Below are 16,768 nucleotides of genomic sequence, written 5' to 3' on the forward strand. Positions count from 1 at the left end.
ACCTCTAAAAGATTTTGATATTCAGAGCAAGACATAAATGAATAGCTGAATAATTGTAGAGAAATATCAATTTCCAAATTTATAAATACAATGATCAAAATCCCAACAGGTGACATATTAAAAAATGTCTAAAATTGTGTTGCTATATTTACTAAATATTAATAGGAGAATGCACGAATTATGAAATATTCATGAATGGTATACTATACAGTAGTTTAAGTCAATTACAATACTGTCTATTTAACATGGATAAATCTCAGAATCAATATCTAGTGAAACAAAACTACAATGATACTCATAATACTGTTAATATTTCTAAAACCTATTAATGAATAATGAATAAATATTTATGGGTCCATAAACCAAGTATAAAAACATTATATTTTTTTCAAGTGTAATAGTTTCTGAATTCATGATAATGGAGAAAGAGTCCAGGGAGGAGAACTCTTGGGGCCTTAACTATTTCTATAATATCTTCTTTTTAAAAAGCTAAAAATGAAAATGGAGATATAAATCATGATAAAATGCCAGGCTTATAACCTCGGTTTATGTTTAATTTACAATTTATCTTTTAAATAATAATATTCTTAAGTTTTCGAATTGTGTAACTGTATTTGGCAAATATTTATCTAGTACGTACTAGGAACTGTTTTAGGTAGTAATTAAGTATTTTTGATCAGGGCAAAGATCTTTCCCTTATGGAGCTTATATTTTGGTAGGAGAAACAATTATACATTGCAACATCAGAAGTGCTTGAAGAAAAATAAAACAGGGTAAGAACTCCAGCCCAATATCCTGGTGTCCCAGCTACTTTAATAGCACAAGTTGTTCCCCAGAGGGACTTGGTGGAGAGAGGTTGTTGACTGTCATACTGCTCTCCTTTTTAACTCAATCAGATACCATAATGTTCATGTTCTTCTCTTTCCTTTTATAAAACTTTACATAGTGTCAATACCTCAGGTCAGTGCTGGACCTATTTTTTTAGACTTTGGCTATAATTGAAAAGCTTTCTTGCTAGGATTAATATTTTTCTCTCATTATTACTAGTGTCTTATTCTGTTTTAACACCATATTGCATAGAACTTGCGCCATCGCTAATACCCACATCCCCAAACATCCAAGACTTTGAGCTGGCACAAAGCAAATTTTAGACTCTATAAGCATCTATTCAAAGAATTTGAATCTCATTGAATCCATAATTTCCCTGAAAATATAGTAACTTCCCTCTGTAGCTATATTACAAGAAAGAAGACTTTTGTGTAGTAGTCAGGTATAGATCAGTACCCACACTCACTACAACTCAACAGCTCTGGTCTTAGGCTCTATTGGCTGAATTATATATTAAGTTTTCTGGGCTTGACTTTTTGTTTTATTTACACATGAGGTAAAACTGGCTGGATTAAAATTCTATGCTTACATACTGTCTCCCTCATAACTAGGTATTGTGTCATTTTTTCCTGAATTTTAGGAGGAAAAATACAGGGTTGCCAGAATCCTCTTCCTTTTCGTCTTGGATATTATATACAAGACATTTTGCCCTTTATCCATAAACGTTGCATCCAGATATATGCTGGTGTATTTTATACTTTTCTAATTTTTCTGAAATGGAATTCTTCTAAAAATTTAAAACTTTTACCTCAAGAAATTTTGTTGTACTTTTAATGACTGTTGTTTTAAAATAATGATTTATTTAGGAATGCTGTTTTCGGACAGAAGCTTTCTCCTCTGAGTTCTGAAGATAGTATCTTTTTCTTGTTCTATAGAATGTTTGTTTCAGATGCCCTTTATGGGGTTTTATATGTTCACTCATTCTCAAATGAGAAGATCTATTTAGACATAGATTTTTCAATGTGTATGTGAACTGGATTAACCTTAGCCACTTTTTAAATTTTTTGTGGGTACATGAGATGTTTTCATACAGGCATGCAATGTGAAATAAGCACATCCTGGGGAGGGGATATCCATCTCCTTAAGCATTTATCCTTTTACTGACAAACAATCCAATTATACTCTTTATTTTAAAATGTACAGTTAAGTTGTTATTGACTATAGTCACCCTGTTGTGCTATCAAAAAGAGGGTCTGTCTTCTTAACTTCCTTTGGTTACCAATAGATGCAGTGTCTGAAGCCAGGGCTGTGGGGATGCATAGTCCCTTGACTGACTTCATTCATCTGAACTAACTCGGCTTCCATTACTACATTTATTTACTTTAGTGATTACCAAGAAGACATCCTGAAGCTCTCTTCTTTCAAGATGCATTGTTCCCTAGTCTCATCCTATTATACCCTAGCCTATAATGCCTGGTGGGAATACACACTGCCATATGGAGAGAACCTTTTTATATCTCTACCTCTCTCTGCTCGATAGTCATGTTTGCTAGTAATTGTTGTGCATGAATAGATTCGAGAGATGCTGACAGGTCAAGTTACATAGATATAATGACTATGTATCTGAAACAGTTATCAGGCATTAGTTGGGGTTGAGAGTTGTTTTGTTTATTTTCCCCCAACTGCTGTGACTTTCCAGGTGGGAACAAGTAACAGTGATTGGCCAAATCCACATGCTACCTACTTCCCACGTTCTTCTCTTGTTTGACAATGTATCCTATTCTGTGAATTCCAAAAGGCAAGCTAGTTTGTCAGTGGAAAGAATCCAGAACTGAAAAATAAGACCTACCACTAATATTGCCCCCTTTGTTGGAAAGCGTTCAAAATACTTAGCCTCAACTTCCTTATGTCTAAAACAAAAAGACTTCACCAAATGATTTCCAAGCCTCCCTCTAGCCCTAAAACTCTTCGATCTTAATATGTTTCGATCCTAAAATATTTAAAGTTAGGACACCTAAATGTCCCAAAGCAATTCTAAAAGATAATTAACCAACATGGTGACTTACCTCAAGGATTTCTTAGTAACCTCTCATCAGTTTCTCAGCAACACACTTCAACCAACTGTAGCCATGGCGACTCACTTAACATAAGGTAGCAAATATAAGCTGTTTGAATCAGCAGTAAGTTTAAAGTCCAGAAAATCCTAGCAAACAAAGTTAATTTAAGTATGTCTTTACATAATTGCTGTGGAGTTTGTGATATCTACCAGTGTTACAGTCAATGATGCACTGCATTTGAACAGTGGTCCCATAAGATTATAATATCATAGCACAACACGTTTGTGGTAATGATGGTGTAAATAAGCCCGCTGTACTTCCAGTCATAAAGAGTATAGCAATATAATTATGTACAGTTAGAAAAGACTCAAGTTAAAAATTTGAAAAATGATGTTGAGGATTCTGACCCCGTGTAGGCCTGGGCTAACAGTTTAACAACGACAAAAACTTTTAAGTAAAAAAAATCTTTATAACCTTATTCTGTAATATTTTTTCTATTTTAAAGAAAGATGATGTTTTTATACAGCTTGAGCTATGTGTTTGTGTTTTAAGCTAAGTGTTACTACAAAAGAGTCAAAAGGTTAAAAAATTAGTTTACAAAGTAAAATGTTACAGAAAGGTTAGTTTATTATTGAAGATCTTTTATAATGTAGCCTAAGTGTCTAGAGAGGCTGCAGGGTGTCCAATAATGTCTTAGGTCTTGATATTCACTCATCACTCATGCATTGACTCACCCAGGGCAACTTCCAATGCCACAAGCCCCATTCATGGTAAGAGCTCAATTTAGGTGTCTTGTTTTTACGTTTGTTTTATACTGTGCCTTCTCTATGTCTAGCTATGTTAGATACACAAATACGGGTGTTACAACTGCCTACACTATTCAGTACAGGAACATACTGTAAAGGTTTGTAGCCTAGGAACAATAAGCTCTACCCTACCATTTAGAAGTCTCATAGGGTATACCACCTAGGTTTGTATAAGCACACTCAATGATGTTTGCACAATGAAGAAATCACCTAACACGTTTTTCAGAATTTATAGCCGTCATTAAGTGACAAGTGACTGTAGAGTTTAGTATATAATAAGTAAAAATGCAAAATAAATGATAGAAAATGTTAAGATATCTAGGTGCTATATAAGTAATTTTTTAAATCTTTTGTTCCATGTCCTGTCTTTGAGTGTAGCAATGTTTTAAATGCCATTAAAACTAAACCAGGCCAAAGTTTGCTTTTTCCTCTTTGATGTGAAAAAGAAAAAAAAAAGTGGAGGGGCAGGAGAGAGGGATATGGGGGGAAGTTGTTCAATGAGCATCAAAGCACAGTATATACAATACCTTATAAGTCAGAGATCTGAAGTCAAATCTCAGCTTTGCTGTTTATTGACTTTAACAGGTAACTAATATCTGAATCTCAGTATTAGCATCTGTGAAACGTATACAATACCTTTCAGGATCTTACACCTAAAACATTTAGCACAATGCCTGGCATTCATAGGTAATAAAAAATTGTAGCCATTATTGTTATCACTGCCGTGAATTCCTCCAAATATTTATTAAATAACATGGAAATAATGAGCAAAGACTAGGGAAGACAGCACTGTAAGGGATGAGAGAGGAAAAAGAGCTTAAGTCATTGTCCATTTATTCATCATCTACCATCTTGGATGATGCCTAATGACTTAGAGAACTGAATGTGGAGGGAAGTCATTCCAATCCAGAGTCCTGGACCTGACAATGGAGGAGCTATGGGGCAGATGAGCCTAATATTTAATTGTGATACTGCCAGAGTGGTTGACCTTCATAAATAATCTACCTCCTTGTTTTGTGGGGCCAGATTCAAATTTCTTTGTCAGAAACTTAAGCAATTGGTTAACCTATAGGGGTCATTTGAGAAGCTGTGATGTGTTTTCTATATCATGTTTCATAGGTCATTACCAATTAAAAGCATTCTATGAGTAGTCATTATTAAATGTGTGAGACTGTTGATGCATACTAAAATTATGGTAGGTGAGAGATTCCATTAAGGTGCTTATTAATCCCGTGGTATAACAACAGTAAGCAGGAATTTTTAATCCTCAAAAGCTGCTGTTCTGAAGAGAAGTTCAAATAAAGCAGACAATGAGTTATTTGAGCTTCCTTCCCTGTGTCAGTGTGTACTCAAAAAGGCACTATTCATTCTTGAAGTATTCATGACTTAATAATGTTAGTGACAAAGGGCACGTTGTAGACACACAGATGGTGACTTCAGATGTGGTCTAATCCCTATGGATTTAGAATAAGCAAGACTATATAATAGGCATAGCCTCTCATTAAAATTTTCTGAATTGCTCACTAAAACTTTTTGTTGAATAAAGGGTATGATGTTAGATTATTTCCATATTCAAATCCATAGGAAATGGAAATATAGGCTGCTTTTTTGGGCAAAGAACTAGTCGATTGAGATATCTTGTATTCAAAATGCTTTGGTTCAATTTCATTTTTACCCTGGGATAGACAATTGACCAATTTCACTGTACACATCATATTCAAGGATGTAGTAAAGCAAATCTTCCAAATGTGAGGTAAAATATATTGCACAATGTAACACACATGTGACTGAATTAAGCAGCTTTTAGAGTTTCGGTATCAAAAGGATTAAATGAATCAATGGAAGTACATGTATATGTCTTTTCACAGTAATACAGGAATATGAAAATAATGGGACATAAACTGCAAAGTAATCCTGATAACATATGGAAAAACTTAAAATTCTACTGACTTTTAAAAAGATTTTGTCAAAAAACCTCTTACGTCAATTATAAATGTACAGGGAAATTTAAAATACAGGAAAAATATTTGTTTAGTACATTGAGAATTAAAGTGTTTTATTGTAAAAGTCTTTATTATTATTATTATTATTATTATACTTTAAGTTCTAGGGTACATGTGCATAACGTGCAGGTTTGTTACATATGTATACTTGTGCCATGTTGGTGTGCTGCACCCATCACTCGTCAGCACCCATCAACTCGTTATTTACATCAGGTATAACTCCCAATGTAATCCCTCCCCCCTCCCCATGATAGGCCCCGGTGTGTGATGTTCCCCTTCCCCAGGCCAAGTGATCTCATTGTTCAGTTCCCACCTATGAGTGAGAACATGCGGTGTTTGGTTTTCTGTTCTTGTGATAGTTTGCTCAGAATGATGGTTTCCAGCTGCATCCATGTCCCTACAAAGGACACAAACTCATCCTTTTTGATGGCTGCCTAGTATTCCATGGTGTATATGTGCCACATTTGCTTAATCCAGTCTGTCACTGATGGACATTTGGGTTGATTCCAAGTCTTTGCCATTGTGAATAGTGCCGCAATAAACAAACGTGTGCATGTGTCTTTATAGCAGCATGATTTATAATCCTTTGGGTAAATACCTAGTAATGGGATGGCTGGGTCATATGGTACATCTAGTTCTAGATCCTTGAGGAATCGCCATACTGTTTTCCATAATGGTTGAACTAGTTTACAATCCCACCAACAGTGTAAAAGTGTTCCTATTTCTCGCATCCTCTCCAGCACCTGTTGTTTCCTGACTTTTTAATGATCGCCATTCTAACTGGTGTGAGATGGTATATCATTGTGGTTTTGATTTGCATTTCTCTGATGGCCAGTGATGATGAGCATTTTTTCATGTGTCTGTTGGCTGCATGAATGTCTTCTTTTGAGAAATGTCTGTTCATATCCTTTGCCCACTTTTTGATGGGGTTGTTTTTTCTTGTAAATTTGTTTGAGTTCTTTGTAGGTTCTGGATATTAGCCCTTTGTCAGATGAGTAGATTGCAAAAATGTTCTCCCATTCTGTAGGTTGCCTGTTCACTCTGATGGTAGTTTCTTTTGCTGTGCAGAAGCTCTTTAGTTTAATGAGATCCCATTTGTCAATTTTGGCTTTAGCTGCCGTTGCTTTTGGTGTTTTAGACATGAAGTCTTTGCCCATGCCTATGTCCTGAATGGTACTGCGTAGGTTTTCCTCTAGGGTTTTTATGGTATTAGGTCTAACATTTAAGTCTCGAATCCATCTTGAATTAATTTTCGTATAAGGAGTAAGGAAAGGATCCAGTTTCAGCTTTCTACTTATGGCTAGCCAATTTTTCCAGCACCATTTATTAAATAGGGAATCCTTTCCCCATTTCTTGTTTCTCTCAGGTTTGTCAAAGATCAGATGGCTGTAGATGTGTGGTATTATTTCTGAGGACTCTGTTCTGTTCCATTAGTAAAAGTCTTTTTAACAGTAGTTTGAACAGTGTTTGCCTTTTTCTTCTCGTCGTATAGTAAGGGATGAACAGCTTTTCTGTGCGTTGGAAATAGATCCGAACTTAGGACTATGACAATCCACCAGCATTGTAATCCTTTCAGCTTTTTATGTCATCACCTATCTGAGAGTTCCCTAAATGTGAGCTTTTCTCCATGTAAATTTTGCTCAGATGTCTGTATCTTTCTCCTCACTTATGCCAATAAGCCCAACTTCAGTAATCTGCTTGGATGCTTATCTAGAATCTTTCCAACAGCAGTAGTGTCAACATTCCAAGGGTCAGTAATTGCTTAGATTAACTCATTTGCATTGTATGCATGTTTCACTCTAGCATTATCGCTTTTCCTTTCTTTGCTGAGCTTTCATCTTTCTGGGCCAACTCCATCTTTTGATTATCCAGGTTTGTAAAATAATTGCATGGGTTTACAACTGGGAAACAAAGTGGCCACACTTTGGTCACTGTGTACCTGTTCACACACAGACAACAATCACCTACTTTGAAAGAAGAGACTGGTCACTAATGATAGGTGTCTGCTATCCACATAGTGATTAAGTGGACTACATAATTAGCTTGTGAATTTGTCCTTTATGCAATTACACACATTTAATACACCATGGTAACTGAAATTTGAACTGGTCAGAGGGATACTAATGTTGCTTAAACTGTGGAAGCAACTACTGTCAGACTGTTTAATCAACAAATATTTAATTGTCCATGTAATGCACATCAAAGTGTTGCATGAATGAGAAGTATCGATTATTAATAATAAAGGCGTTCTGTTATGGAATACAACTAAGGAGAAAAATCTGCATGAGTACTAGACAGCGGTATAAACATAGGGCCATGAAAGCAGAATCGTGTAGTTCCAAAGTGAAAATTCTAAATAGCATGACTATTAAGCAATAAGAGCAATGATAATCAATACTTTCTAGCCCATTGTTTCTAACCCAGACTTTTCAGAAAATTTATGTTCTGCATTGCACTTTAGGGTTGTACTACCTTACACAGCCAGTTCTCAAGATTGTATTTGATCTTATTGAAGAGTAAATTTTGTCTTAGAAAAGGAAATATTTATTTTGAGAAACAAGTAAATGTTTCCACCCAGGAGGTTTCAGAAACGTATTCAGGCACTGCTGAGTACATAAGCAAGATTTTTAAATCCTCTGCCCCTGACATCAATGCAACCCTCAATATCTTATTAGAAAACACACACACAGGTAGGGTATATAAATGGAAGACCGCAGATAAGCAATTTGAGAAAGGAAAAACTTACACTGTATACGTTTAGCGTCCCTTCTCTTAAAGGTTTTAGGCACATTTCTTCAGATGTTACTTGTCTTAAAACAGCTAAGTCTTCCTTCATAACTAAGGACACCAAACCGAAACTCATATTGCCCTACTTAGAATGTTATGGGCAGGTGCAGCATTTTCAGATCTCACAATCCAGGTTCATACTGTATTAGTTACTCGTGCTGCTAGAAAATTACTCATTTCTTAAGGTTTTGTTCTGCTCACATTGAAGCTTTGGCTCAAAGCTCTATTCTCGGCTGGGCACGGCAGCTCATGCCCACAATTCCAGCACTTTGGGAGGCCCAGGCGTGCTGGCGCACACTTCTAGTTGCAGGTACTTGGGAAGCTGAGGTGGGAGAATCACCTGAGCCCTACAAATCGAGCCTGGAGTGTGCTATGATTACACCACTGCACTCCAGCTTGAGCAATAGAGCAAGACCCTGTCTCAAAAAAAAAAAAAAAGAAACCTGTCTCCCAAAAGCAGGCTATAATCGTGACTTCAGTAGTACAAAAGATAAAGGTATGACCTCTTTCTCCTGGTGGTAGTCTCCCTGGCATGGGGGAGGAAGGAAAGAAAAAAGATGACTCCATTTGTACTTCAGTGGTGACCTTTAGTGGTGAGGGGTCATTGTCTATTTGGTTAGTGTGAAGGGTTGCTCTAAAATTCTTATGTCCAAAGCGACCACTTTCTATCTTCCAGTCCTTTTATCATCAAAATGGCTGTGCCAAAGAGAGAGGCCCTTGTGGTGAACTGGCTCATCTCAGCAGGTTCCCTTTGAAAGGTTCTGGCCCAAATCCTGATGATTCTCTCAAGATAGAAACTGAAAGTCTTTCGGAATCTTTGGCTCTGGGCTTTCAGCATTAGCCTTCATTTTTATGAAATAAGATCTGTATTAATCTAATATATTGCAAATGAGATTGCAAAAGTTACAATTTCTATGGGTAGAAATTAAAATTGCACATAACTTTGACAAAAATACTATGCTTTTAAAAACTATACTGTAGATAAACTTGTAGCATAATAATTATAGTTTACAATAAGGAATTAAAAACAATTGAAATATGGTTACATTATATATTCATGTAATGGATTAAATGTCAAACATTAATGTTTTGTTTTCCAAGCATGTAGTCATTGAACATTTACCACTGAACTGGAACGACCTCCATGATAAATTTTTACATTAAAAGATAAAGGCCTGGTAACAAATAGAGCATGTGCTTCAGTTTGGGGAAAAAGTTGTATGTTCATAAGTGATATGTTAATGCGAACATAGTAAGAGGTTGGTATTATCCTCATTTAAGAAATAGGATCATAGAAGCAGTGGTGGCTTACTGTGATTTGAACTCACATTTATCTGAACCCAAATCACAGGCCCTTTCCAATACAGTAAGTTTAACCCCTGACTAATCTTTCCCAGGATAGAGTTGACTTTTTAAAATGCTATTGGTAGACCCTGCAAGTACATTACAACAACTTATTTACATGTGGGTCTCCCCTGGCCAACTATGAGTTTCCTGAAGGTAGGTACCCTACAAAGCTGCCTTTCTGTTCCCAGTGCTCTGGTATGGCACATTGTAGAAAAGTTCTTAAAGTAATAAAAAGCAATGGTGCATCCTTGTGTGTAAGCAATGAATATAACTTCATTAAGCGCCTAGGAAATCAACTGAAGTTCTTTGATCCATCAAAGCAGTAACAGAATGTCTTAGGATTTCTGCAGACCAAATGAAATTTTAGTTCAGTGGGGTAATTATTACATCTAAGCCTCAAACTTACCTATCAAACCTAAGTGAATATTATGCTATGAATGAACAATTCATTTCCAGTAATTTTATGTCTCATGCATAGAATGAAATTGTCCATTATTAACTAGTCTGAAAGTTCAGGCCAGTAAACCTCTGCTTATTTTCAGGTCTTTCCTCCAAAGATGCCGTGGGTCAGATATCTGTTCATGTGGACATCACAGCCACCCCTGGAACGAGTGATCATAAAGTCACTGTAAAAGGTATGCTTCAGGTCTAGATACATCAAAACAGCAATGCATCTTCTCTTGCATTTTTAAGTTTTATAAAATATGCATAATTATTTTAGGGCATGCTCAAAATTTCCTAATGAAACCCAAGCTTTTGATTTAAAATAGACAAATATCAGTGGCACTAATATTTAGCATGCATTATTCAAAACACATTAATACACTGATTAAACATCCAAACTAACTTTATCAGATATTTATTTTGTGGTTGGTGCCATGATATTCATTGAAAACTTGTACTTTAAATATTAAGTCAGTATGTTCTTAACTATTCACAAAACCTACTTCTTTTTCTATGATTTCCAACAATTGGCTTACAGTTTTTTATAATGAGTGGCTCGATTTGTTGGTTTTATATTGTAAAAGCAGCCTGAATGCAGGGGTAATTTCAAAGATGAAATTAAAGGATTAACATTTTGTTCACAATGCACTCGTTCTATTTTTATATTAGTCACTTCGAGCAAAACCAGGGTTGCCCAATATATTTCAGAATTATATTACACATTGTATCCTTACATCATGAAAGTAAAATATTTTACAAAAGATTATGTACAGTACTATATACTGTCAATTTTGAAAAATGTGTTGCCAACATGTGAAAGTTTAATGAATCTTTTGCAGTAGTGATTTTAATTAGAAGACTTCACTTGAGGATGAGCAAAGGGATTTACACATGAGAATGTTCATTTAGTAATTTTTTTATGATGACTGAAATTTAAAAACAGTTATAATATCTAACAAGTGACTGGCTTAATATAGGATGAAATAGCCACAGAGCAAAATATTAGTAGCAATTGAAAAAATATATAATGAATTAGAAATAGACTTAAAAAAATAAAACTATAAGATTGCAACACATTATAATATCATTTTGTATATAAAGTAACTAAATATTGAAAGCATACAATCCAAAATATTGTCATTGGTAAATTTATAGATTTTATCTATTTCCTGATGAGCATATCTTAATTTTCAATATGAACAACACCATGTTTTTACAAGAGGAGCAGAGCGGTAACTTTTCATTAGTAACAGATGTCATTTTAATTGCAGCTAACTTTTCACCAGTCACACAGCTTGAAGCTGAAAAGCTCCATCAAGTGTGCATTCCAGAAAGAAAATTGTGTTTTATTGGAGTCCAGTGTCTTGTCATTGGGGTTAGGGCAGTATTATTAACTTGTGACTTCATAAATCACTTTTTAAAATGCACTCTAAATTTCCACACATTTGTTTGCTAAAATGTGATACTTCCTTTCCTCTTTTAGTGATTGCCATTAATGACCTAAACTGGCAGACCACAGCCATGTTCCGCCCCTTTGTGGAAGTTTGTATACTGGGACCAAACCTTGGAGACAAGAAGAGAAAGCAAGGCACAAAAACAAAAAGCAACACGTGGTCACCAAAATACAATGAAACATTTCAGTTGTAAGTCACAAACCCACCTTACTTATTCCTCTACGCAATAGTTATTGTACAGCTGACCTTACTGAGGGATTCGGAGTGGGAAGGGCTAAGGAAAATGAAGAAGGCTCTGTTTTTAGTTCCCTTCGATTCATTCGATATCTGTTCAGTGCCTACCATGTATCACCCAATGTTATAGTCTTTAGGTGTACGTATCATAGTAGGTGTCTGAATAAATCTTTTGCAGTACACTCATGTAAGTTACTTTCTACAGATGAGGAATGTATGACACAATCACAAAATATTTGTCATACGGCATTAAATACTATATGCGGAAGTATGCGGTAAGTGCTATGACTAGCTGCTTTGCCTGGGAGGTCAGGGAAGCCTCTCTGAGCATGTGACTTTTAAACTGAAACCTGTACAAATAAAAAGTCAACCAGACGTGGGAAAGCAGAACATTTCAGACCAAGTGAAAGAGCCAGTACAACGACTCTAAGGCAAGAACAAGTCGGGGATATTTAACAAGCAGCACGTCATAGATAAAGGAGTGAGATCCAGTTACTTTGGAGAGGAGGTCAAGGTACAGATTCCGTGTCACGCAGGGCTATGCAATTCTAAATTCAATAGGTGGTCCACTGAAGGGTTTTCAAATGAAGAGATGAACAATATGATTTACATCTTTGTTTCTTGTGTACAGAAATAATTATATGGTGGCAAGACCAAATATGTAAAGGTCAGTTAGAAGGCTATTGCAATAGTCCAGGCAATAGCTATTAGTGACTAACCAGATTGTAGTAGGGAAATAGATGGGGAAGATTCTCTATCATGTGTGGAAAGTAGATTCTGGCCATAGGCTAGAGGTAGAACATGAAAGAGAAATTCCCAAGAACGCTCAACTTAGAGTAAATCAAAATGAGCTTACTTACAAAGGAATTCACAAAGGGGTTAAGTGTAGTGAAATTTCAGTAATAATGGGACCTGGGGCTAATAGTAACCAGACCATTACCATGCTTATGCCTGAAAAGAGTAAAGAGTCATTACTAAAATTAGGAAAGTGAAAACTTGATGTATACTCAGCCCTCAGCTGCCTTGAAAGCGGCAGTGACATTCCATGGAGGGCAACAGCCTACTGGAGGCAGCCTCACAGGCAAAGAGCCAGGGAAATAAAGACTCTGACTTTACTCTCCTCACTGCCAATCTCTTCATGGGGTTCCCTTTTGGCCAAAATCTACTGGAAGCAAGAAGAAACCCTACTGAGGCAGTCCCAACAGATGAGTTTTCCTATTGCAAACAGCAAAAAGTAGGATGGATCCACAGGGGGCAAGTGGGAGATACCTGGCACTGAATGAAATCAAGGATGACCCCTAATTTTTGCCATAAGTAGTTGGGAAGATAGTGATTTACCAAGATGGAAGATGATAAAAATGTTTTAAATCTATTAATTTGGAGATGGCTGTTAGACTCTCAAGGGATGTCATTTAATTCAAGAAATACTCTAACCTAGGAATGGATACATAGAGAAGTTACAAGGCCTAGGACAAAGCCCTAAGGATTTACACGCCAAAACAGTCCCTTACAGGTTTTTTGTTCATGATTTCCTGTAGTCGTTTCAGCACTCTGCTCTGAATATTTCATCCTCTTATCACTTAATAAAACTGAAGTATCCTACTCTCTCAAAAGGGTCCTAATAGACCACATTTCCTGCTAATAAACCAGCTTACAACATTTCACTATCTACTTCTCCACCTTACACAAAAACCTGGACCCAACTAAAGTTTCTTGTTAGTAAAAGCAGCATTTTGAATTCAAGAGATCTGGTTCCCATCATATTTTGCTCTTCTACTCTTACGCCTAGGCTTCCATTTTCTTTCACATTATTTCAGATACTCCCTAAAGCACAAAGTTTAGTTACCAGTGTTTCGTTACCAGTGTTTCCTGGAAATGACAGTTTGACTCTGCAAAATGTTTCATCAGAAAAAAGTCACCTGTAGAAGGAAGGGATTTGGAAGCTGGTACTGCTGAGGGCTAGATGTACAGTCATTAGAAAGTGAAGAATATGAAAAAGAATGAACACAAATAAGGGGGTGGAGGAAGACTGTCTACTATATCACCACTGGGCCTTCCTTATTATGTTGACTGACAACCTGTCTTAGGTGGCTGTAAGGAGAGGCCACACACTTGACAGGTCTGTTACCCTAGGAAAGAATTGGCATTGAAAGAATTGGCATTGAATCACCAGGCTCTTCTGGAATTGATTTACTCTGGAGATTTGTATCCAATTTAGCATATTGTGAATAGTGCTTGATGGGCTGTGCAGTGTATTCTCCTGAGAAAAGACTCCTAGCTGTAAGAGCTTATTCAGGATTTGGAGGTAAAGTGATAGTAGTAACTGATATTGACATGGCATAGAAATTCTACCAAGAGGTACCCATTACCCTGGCCTAGCCCCCATGACTCCTGTCCAACTCCACTGTACTTGCAATCAGGAGACACTGCCTCTACTGATTAATTCCCATTTTTTGTCTAGGGGAAAAAGTAATTTTAAAATTAGCCTTCTAAGTCAAATTTAAAGGGTTACAATACACTGATATTCTATTTGCCAACATAATCAGATCCAACTGTAAACAATTTTCAGCAGTATTTGAGAACCGTATTGATGCCTAGTGGAAGTAAAATTTTTGCTCAAAATTTGTATTTTTAATCCACACAGCATTCTGGGAAAGGAAAATCGACCAGGAGCTTATGAACTTCATCTCTCAGTTAAGGATTACTGCTTTGCCAGAGAAGATCGAATTATCGGAATGACAGTCATTCAGCTACAGAACATAGCAGAAAAGGGAAGCTATGGGGCATGGTATCCTCTTCTGAAAAATATCTTTATGGATGAAACTGGTTTGACTATCCTTAGAATACTCTCTCAGAGGACCAGTGATGATGTGGCTAGAGAATTTGTAAGACTTAAATCTGAAACAAGATCTCCTGAAGAGAGTGCTTGAAACAAACACTGCAAGCTAAATTCATAACTATAATTGTTTGACTACTGCATGCATGTGCATATACATGGGAATGTTTATTTCACTACATTTCAATGTTTGCCAGTACTCATGTACGATGTCTACAAGGTATGTAAAAAAAACCTGCTGAACTTTTATATAAATTCTGGTCTTTGGGAAATAAGTGTTCCAATGAAGTGCCAAAATTATGATGTAAAGTGAAATATCAAGAACACCTTTTAACATGTTTATTTTGTTTCTTTACCTATTTCACATTCACGAAACATAATTTTAAAAACTAGTCTTTTGGGTTCGCCCATGAGTTGTCTTTGTTAAATTAGTTTATATTGCCCATAGATCAGAAAACATGTATTACTCAATTTCCATTTTATTTACTTACCTCATTATAGATGTCTTACAAATACCCTTTTCTACCATAACTAGAAATGCAGTCACTTCTAGAAAGCATTTGTAATTTTATAGTTGCAGATATATTGTGATTTTTGCATACAAATTAAAATAGAAAAGGTGGGAAATATTTTCTGCTGACCGGTTTCCAACCTTTCTGAAATATCACTGTGAAGAAATGCTGTTAAAGCAGACTTACACAAAGCAATGCTAGAGTTTGTTAACAATGTTTGATATATATTGACAAAAAACTTTGTTCTTTACAACTGCCAAGGTCACATCACATTTGTAAAAATGGTAAGTTAATGCATTTGTCATATACTGTTATGTCTTAGCTTTACCATATTTCATTCTTTAAAAAGTCATTGGGTTAATGGTTTAGAAATGGGATGGAAGGTTCATTGAAAAATACCTGTAAGTAACTATCTTGTTAATATCTTCCATCTGACAGTTATGACTCTATAATCAGTTCAATGCTTTCTTTTTAAAAATATTCAATGATTAGTATTGAATGCAATATTCCTATATATTGTACTGATGCCAAAAGTCATGCTTTCATCCATTTAGTGAAAAAATAGTAAAATTAAGTCGGAAGAAATTGCTTACAATTTTGTAATTTGTATTTATACGCCCCAAATGCATCAAATGCAGTAGGAGAATAATATAATACAGCTTGGTACCTAAATATAGCTAAGTTGGTTTTTGAATATAAAAGTTTATGAATATTTGCATTTTCTGTATTTTTATGATTTGACTTTTTAGAGTCTATGCCAAAATATGTGGCTGTAAAACAGTACTTTGTAATTATAACTTATGGTCATAACTGTTAGTGGACTACTTACAGAAGCAAGAGCCTGTTATAATGACTGTACTTTGTGAACAGGCTGATCTGATATGTTAAGTACAGAAGTGCTTAGTATCATGACTGTCAGAACCATTCTGCTACTGAGTGAGTGTGAAATCACAGACCAGTGATGTTGGCTAATTCACGTTAAACTGTTAGGCCATTGCTTTGTTAATGACTTCTCTAAATGCATAGTGTGATGCGATCCTCTGGCATATGCTTTAATAAATGGATGTATATTGAGCACATGCAGCACTGTATTGTATCTTCTGCCTTTTTATTTCATTTTTGCAACATCATCTCATTAGTTAGGAATAAAACCTCCAGGCTCTTTTGACCATATGTAATAGTCTTCTTATCTGGTTCTAACATCTCATTAAAAGTTTAGATGTCAGAATGGCTATTATTCAAAAGTCAGACAATAACAGATGCTGGCAAGGTTGTGAAGAAAAATGTTTATACACTGCTGGTGGGAGTGTAAATTAGTTCAACTATTTATTATGGAAAGCAGTGTGGTGATTCCTCAAAGAACAAGAAACAGAATTACCATTTGAGTAAGCAATCCCAATACTGAGTACATGGCCAAAGGAATATCAAGCATTCTACCATAAACACATATGCACGTATAT

The 16,768-nt window shown here is 35.8% G+C and overlaps 1 protein-coding gene across 3 annotated transcripts in view; it reads left to right on the top strand.

Annotated features, from left to right (window-relative positions):
• Positions 1 to 16,394, top strand: part of UNC13C (unc-13 homolog C) — a 753,954-nt gene extending 737,560 nt beyond the window's left edge. For all 3 annotated transcript variants that reach the window (XM_050799780.1, XM_050799781.1, XM_050799779.1), the window contains 3 exons: positions 10,371 to 10,463; positions 11,756 to 11,915; positions 14,605 to 16,394. In XM_050799780.1, the coding sequence (XP_050655737.1) occupies positions 10,371 to 10,463; positions 11,756 to 11,915; positions 14,605 to 14,890 (539 nt within the window). In that variant the 3' untranslated portion in view covers positions 14,891 to 16,394. The remainder of the gene's footprint in view (positions 1 to 10,370; positions 10,464 to 11,755; positions 11,916 to 14,604) is intronic.
• The last annotated feature ends 374 nt before the right edge of the window (positions 16,395 to 16,768 follow it).

The sequence above is a fragment of the Macaca thibetana genome, chromosome 7 (genome assembly GCF_024542745.1).
Source record: "Macaca thibetana thibetana isolate TM-01 chromosome 7, ASM2454274v1, whole genome shotgun sequence".
Classification (NCBI taxonomy): Eukaryota; Metazoa; Chordata; class Mammalia; order Primates; family Cercopithecidae; genus Macaca; species Macaca thibetana.